At 34.8% G+C, this 6512-nt stretch overlaps 1 protein-coding gene across 2 annotated transcripts; it reads left to right on the top strand.

The window, feature by feature from the left end:
• Nucleotides 1-2572: 2572 nt before the first annotated feature.
• LOC113775197 (rust resistance kinase Lr10-like) lies at nt 2573-6085 on the top strand. 2 transcript variants are annotated; one of them, XM_027319967.1, is made up of 4 exons: nt 2574-3415; nt 4460-4534; nt 4644-4673; nt 4760-6085. In XM_027319967.1, the coding sequence occupies exons 1-4, from the start codon at nt 2662-2664 to the stop codon at nt 5911-5913; spliced, it is 2013 nt and encodes a 670-aa protein (XP_027175768.1). In that variant the 5' UTR covers nt 2574-2661; the 3' UTR covers nt 5914-6085. The 2 variants fall into 2 exon arrangements, with proteins under 2 accessions (XP_027175769.1, XP_027175768.1); XM_027319968.1 differs by lacking the exon at nt 4644-4673 and having other exon boundaries at nt 2573-3415.
• The last annotated feature ends 427 nt before the right edge of the window (nt 6086-6512 follow it).

Genomic DNA, 6512 nt, shown 5'->3' with positions numbered 1-6512 from the left:
TCCTGTGAAATTATCAATCATAAATGTTATCAACAACACAAAGAGGAAAGTTCAACCAAGAAAACGGAATTGCGAGGAAATTAGTTTTGAAAGCAATGTGGTGCGTCCAAATGACCCCAAATGACCGTCCTTCGATGAAAGAAATTTTCGAAATGCTCTGAAGAGTCAACAGACCAAACGCGCAACTATGTAGCCAAGAAATACAGTAGACTAGTGTGGAACTAAAATACATTTTAAATCAATAACCCAATTAGTTAATTTTATCGTGTCAAGCTCTTCATAATTATGCAGTTGATATATATATATATATATATATTTTTATAAATTAGAAGCCACAACGAGTTACAAAGTGGTAATTGCTAACTACTCTAAGTTATCTGTAACTTAGTAACTCTATTAGCACTTGTTTAATATATCTAAAGACTTCTTCTAAAGTCATGTGATCAATCCTTTTGTTGGTTTTACTGGTAAAGAATGGTAAGAGTATTAGCTACAAGTACATTTTAGTGAATTACCCCAGCTAAATTTTCCATCACTTAGTAGAATTTTCCTGTACAATAAAATAAATGCATCTTCGTCCTAAATATCAATGGATATGGAGCCCAGTATGAAATTTCTTGGAAATGCAAATACTACAAAATCTGACAGAAATTGTCTGATAAGAATTTCCTTCCATCAATAAATAAAAAAGATTCCATGTCTACATTCAACTTGGTTTGCCATCTCCGTGTGGAAAAAGAACGAAGAAAAGAGAAGCATAGAATTGTAGGAAGTAGAAATAAAAACAAGATAAGATATTGAGTTGTCTTCTGCTAGTACCACATATTGTTTTTGTGGAGCAGAGTTGCCAACCATACGTTTGAACTGGCTTTTGTTGTGGACCGATCATTAAGGAGTGATGTTCACGGCGCGGTGTGTAAGCTTTCTGCTTTTAACCAAAATTGATAACTTTCTTTTTTTATCTCGATTTAGCAGACATATTCTTTGTTAAATGGGGATGCGATTTAGGGTGATTCTGAATATCGTATTTTTTGCAGGTATAAGATGTGGAGAATTGAAGTGCATCATTTGTTATGCTAAAAATACAACATGAGAATTTACAGTGGTACTATTACAAATACACCATTAGAAAGTTTTCCACTTAGATGGTGTGTAACAAGAATAAAGTTGGAAAAATTATACATAACCCCCTATAGTTGGACCCCAAAATTGATAGATGAAAGAACGACCTGACTAATTAATGCCTGCATCAAAACGCGACAATGGCTTTGAAATCTTTTATGATACGGAACGAGAAAACTTGGGTTTAGGAACTCATTATACGTATTGGTTGATAATTGTTTGGGGGTTTTTAATTCAGAAGCTAAGCATTATAAAATGATTGGAAGTCTTTTTTTATTTTTTAAAGTGGAACAAGTTTTTTAAATACTCAATTATTCACAATAATAATTACCCTTGTTATCTAATTTGCAAAATCCTAAACAAGAGTCTTTTTGGTTTTGCACTTCGTATAAGGCGAAACCATTTTCCAATTAGACATTTAGCGTGTGAATTGTGAAAGACGGCATCTAGGTCTAGAGGTTTTTTCTCTTTTAAATTTTTTGGATTTACTCGACTTGATTGTCATGTTACCATCAATTGGGGCTCTATGTTGGACTGCTTAAAAGAAATATTCAAAAGTCTAGACTAGACTCCCCTAGGGAAGAAAAAAAAAAAAAAAAAAAAAATCTAGTTTGGAACTTTGAGATGGACAGTGAATGGCCACATCTAGGATGGCAGATCAATTTATTTTCTTGAATTTAATTTGCTACATATTTTCTTGTATTTTCATGAACAAATAATGAAAGAAAATGTATTAATGTCTCTTCATTTTCATGTTACCATCATATCAATACAGGCTAATAAGAAAAATATATTTTTCATACAAAAGAACAACAAGAGAAAGGAGTTCAAATTAGACTTGCAATAGGCAGGAAAATAAAAATGAACAAAGACTTAGAGCCAAATTAGACTTGCACTGTGAGAGAAGTTCAGAATTTAGATTCTAACGCATTGGAGCCTAGTGCTGAAAAAGATATGGTTCATGGAATTCTACTGGTTTATTAAACAAAACGTCCCAACTCCCAAAACTAATGGAAGAAAGTACAACATTACCAGAACTAGATGTTGAGATATCAAAGCTGGCTAATTAGAATTTAGGCTTGCTCTCATTTGCTGTGAAATTTTGCAAAATTTGGTTAAAGCGATTGGTAAGGATAATGAGAATTAGGTAAATATAGTCTTTAATAGATTCATATTTTAATTTTTTTTTGACTATTGATAAAATATGAAGTTAGATGCAGAAGAAGAATATAAAAAAAAGTTAATAATCCTAATTTTAGAATATATAATCAAAGAAAAATAATCGATCAACTATCAATAGCTATTGATCCCACAATCGTGCACTACATATTATTTTGTAAAGAAAAATGATTTAATCATATATTTATTGTTTAAATTTATATCCAACTCAAAATGAGGAGTTATGTCGCATCACTGAGTCAGTAATAAGGCCCAGTTCTGAAAGAGATATTCAATAAATTAATTTTGAGACCTCTGGTCCTATTCTCTTTACCAATTAAAGAGCCCTTCTCAAATTCACTCAGTCAGTGTGTAACAAGTATGCTCTATCTTCAGATTTTGGCAGTTTTGTTGTCTCTAATCCCGATTTTCTTCCTGCTTGGGATCACATCTGATATTTTTTGTGTGAGATATGGTGATCGACACACAAGCTGCGACCATAGCCCATCCAGTTGCGGGGGCACCGACATCAATTTAAAGTGCCCGTTTCAATTTAGTGGTGATGATCCAGATTTGTGCCCTGAGGCTATTGAATTCTCTTGTGAAGATAATCGCACTGTTCTACCCGTTGTTGATGGTATCCATCGGGAGAAACGGTATAACTTTTCCGTGGAGTTGAACAGTATTGATTATGAGCAACAGACACTTCGTATATTTGATCCTGGGGTGCAAAAGAACAACTGTTCTACTCTGCCACTCTACCCATTCAGTCCATACGACGACTACTATCAACATGGAGATTACCGCATGGAGATTGATCCCCATTCAGTCCATTCGTTGGTCTTTGTCAGCTGTAAAAATCCCGTGAAATCGAAATATCCTCTTTATGTAGACACTGCTTCCTGTAATATCACTGCAAATCATTACAGCTATGTTGTGGTGGGCAAAAATGTGGTGGCATCTGATATTGAAGAGTCGTGCACTGTCTATAAGACAGTTCCTGTAGACCGGCGGTGTCTCCCTAATGTAACAGGAGGAGATATTTCGTTTCAAGACATCCACAATCTTCTGTCCAATGGCCTTGAGCTCAGTTGGTTCCTAGCACTGTCCAGCATGAGGAGGAGATCCTTTCTTTGTAAGTACACTGATTTGAAAAAATAATAATAATTATTGTTCGCATTCACTTAATAAATTAGATATAATTTAAATTTGGTGATGAGTGCTTATTGTACTCCCGTTAAAATTTTATTTATTTATTTTTGTTTTAACACAGAAAATCAATTAATGGAAGCCTCTCCTTGTAGTCATTTTAATTATTGCGTTTAGTTTTTATTTTCTCTACCAATGTTCTTCATTCATCATTCTCCTTACGTTATTATCAAAAAAAAAAAAAATCATTCTCCTTACGTCACTCCAAAGACCGTCTTCAGTGGCTGAGATTTCACAACCCTCCTTCCCCTACCCAAAACACATTTTCCAAAAAAAAAAAAGAAGAAGTTAGAAATCGCCGGCGCCCCACGGAATGTTTATTTTACTAATCCGTTTTGTTTTGAACGAGTGATGTGAAGTTCAGAAATATTCTGTGTTGACAAGAAGAGTACCGTTACCTCATTTACCGTATATTGGAAATTTGTATTTGATACATCATTCGTGTAACGAATTGCTTAAGATCTTATTTTCTTGTTAAGTCGAACGTGGGGCAGGCATGTTTTTTGTTTGGTATGTGCAGTTATTATATGCTTTCTCATAGTAATTAGTATGCACTTGGACAAACATTTGATGTCCCAATCAATAGCAACTACTAAAATAATGTAAATGTATACAACCGTATCTACCTCAATTCCCTCTAGATCATCTGCTATTTTGTCTTTATTTGTTGCTGCAAATCTTTTTAGCAAACAAAAATATATAGGAACACAGTCAAATTAGAATAGTTGGATTTTAGACAAAGTTTATTTGTGTTATGATCCCAGCAAACATATGAATTATTGAATTTTCACTTTGAACCATGCAAAACAAAAATGCTTTGAATTTATTGTCGTAGTAATTTGAAACTATTTTCTTTTTAATTGTTGTGGTAATTTGAAACTTGTGCGCACATGAGTGTGAAATAGCTGCAATTAATAAAAGTTGATTTTCAAGCATCCAATTGGACATTGACGTTGACTTTTGTACTTAGGCGATGTGGCTCTCATATTGACAGAAATCTCCGAATTCGTCTACCGACATGTCTTCGGCCCATATAGATATGCATGTGAGTAATCTGATTTCTTTGATTTACAGAAAAATCATTCTTTAATCAATCAGATTCTTTCTATTTCAATATTTCCATTATAATCCTTTAACTTTTCTTTTATAAGCAGATTACTTTGATTTTAGTGGCATAGTTTCGGGTAAGGCATCTGATTTATAGTTGAAAACTCTGTCTATTGGAATATACTAGAAGTCAGTCAATCATTGTTTTGTTATTCTATTTCAGCTGTGCTTATTGCAGCAATAAAAGTCATTGGCGTTATCCTCTTGTTTGCTTTCCTCCTTTATCGGTGTCGTCGGAGGCATTTATCGAGGTATGATACAATAGAAGATTTCCTACAAGCAAACAACAGCCTCATGCCCATTAGGTACTCATACAAAGAAATAAAGACAATGACAAAAAATTTTGAGGAGAAACTAGGTGAAGGAGGCTATGGCTTGGTTTACAAAGGCAAATTGCGCAGTGGAGGTACAGTTGCTGTCAAGATGTTGAACAAATCAAAAGCTAATGGACAAGATTTCATCAATGAAGTTGCAACTATTGGAAGAATACACCATGTGAACGTGGTTCGGTTAGTGGGATTTTGTGTTTCTGGCTCAAAACATGCTCTAGTGTATGATTACATGCCAAATGGCTCTCTAGACAAGTTAATTTTCTCAAATTGTCAGAATGGTTCTCCATTGAGTTGGAAACAAGTTTGTGAGATTGCAAAGGGGGTTGCTCGTGGCATTGAATACTTGCATCAGGGGTGTGATATGCAAATTCTGCATTTTGATATTAAACCACATAACATCTTACTTGATGAGAACTTTGTTCCAAAAGTTTCAGACTTCGGACTTGCAAAACTTTACCCGATGCAAAAGAGTATTGCAACTCTTACTGCCGTGAGAGGAACATTAGGTTACATGGCCCCGGAACTATTCTATAAAAAGATTGGAAGAGTCTCAAACAAGACAGACGTTTACAGCTATGGAAAGTTACTAATGGAGATGGCGGGAAGGAGGAGAAATGTGGATGAGCATGCTGAGCATTCAAGTCAAATATATTTCCCTTCATGGATATATGACAAATTCGATCAGGTGGAGGAAATGGAAATCGGAGATCATGCAACTGAAGAAGAAAAGACAATTACAAGAAAATTGATTTTGATTGCATTGTGGTGCACACAGATGACACCTGAAGATCGTCCTTCAATGAGAGAAGTCTTAGAAATGCTTGAAGGTGATGCTAGTGGCCTAAAGTTGCCCCCTAAACCGTCATTTTACCCTCCAGATTCACCCATATCCATGCAAAGAAGCAGCGATAGTAGTTCTTCTGACGAGTCAACGGCACCCTTATGTAGCTTTTTTGCTTTAGAAATAGAGCAGATGGATGACTAAGTAGTACTTTCAGTGAAAGCTTTGCCTAGTAGATTTGTCTTTCAAACTCTCAAATGTACCAGATATAACATGGCAAACTGAAATATCAGTTTGGTATCAATGAACTGAAGTGTAGCACCTTGATATATGCTTCATATATAATAGTAATACCAGCATCAATCTTTGAGTTCAACATAATAATTTCTACATATTATGTTATCTAAAACAGCTAGCGGCATATCTAAATATTTCCTCCAAATTCGTAAGATCGATCCTTTCCAGTAGTGTTGCTGTTACTAGTCAAATTGTTAGTTTAACATAGCCTTGTAGCCATTTTTCCTTATCCTTGGATTTTTCCTTTGAAACATGTCGTTCCTTTTCATCAACGTGGAGAATAAGACATTTCCTGGATACTGCCTGTTTGAGTAAGTGGAGGCGAATGCTTCACGGTCTAGCTGATATACTTTTCAAATAATCATGAAGAAGAGAACTAGTATTTCTTCTTGTACCTCCTTCTTGATGGTTCAGTTATTTAAGTTGAGGTTTTGTCGTGTTGAAGAATTCAAGTACGTAAGAAGCATCACGACATTAAGCACAACCATTGGCACCTTCTCTTGAAT

This window comes from Coffea eugenioides, chromosome 6 (assembly GCF_003713205.1).
Source record: "Coffea eugenioides isolate CCC68of chromosome 6, Ceug_1.0, whole genome shotgun sequence".
In the NCBI taxonomy this organism is placed as follows: Eukaryota; Viridiplantae; Streptophyta; class Magnoliopsida; order Gentianales; family Rubiaceae; genus Coffea; species Coffea eugenioides.
Note: the sequence above shows the minus strand (reverse complement) of the source record. Positions and strands in the feature narration are given on the sequence as shown.

Bases quoted from the DNA above. Each gene is read 5' to 3' on its own strand.
- LOC113775197 (XM_027319967.1), top strand. From the start codon at position 2,662: ATGCTCTATCTTCAGATTTTGGCAGTTTTGTTGTCTCTAATCCCGATT. The intron at 3,416-4,459 runs GTAAGTACACTG...TTTTGTACTTAG, and splicing joins GAGGAGGAGATCCTTTCTTT to GCGATGTGGCTCTCATATTG. The intron at 4,535-4,643 runs GTGAGTAATCTG...TTTTATAAGCAG, and splicing joins CGGCCCATATAGATATGCAT to ATTACTTTGATTTTAGTGGC.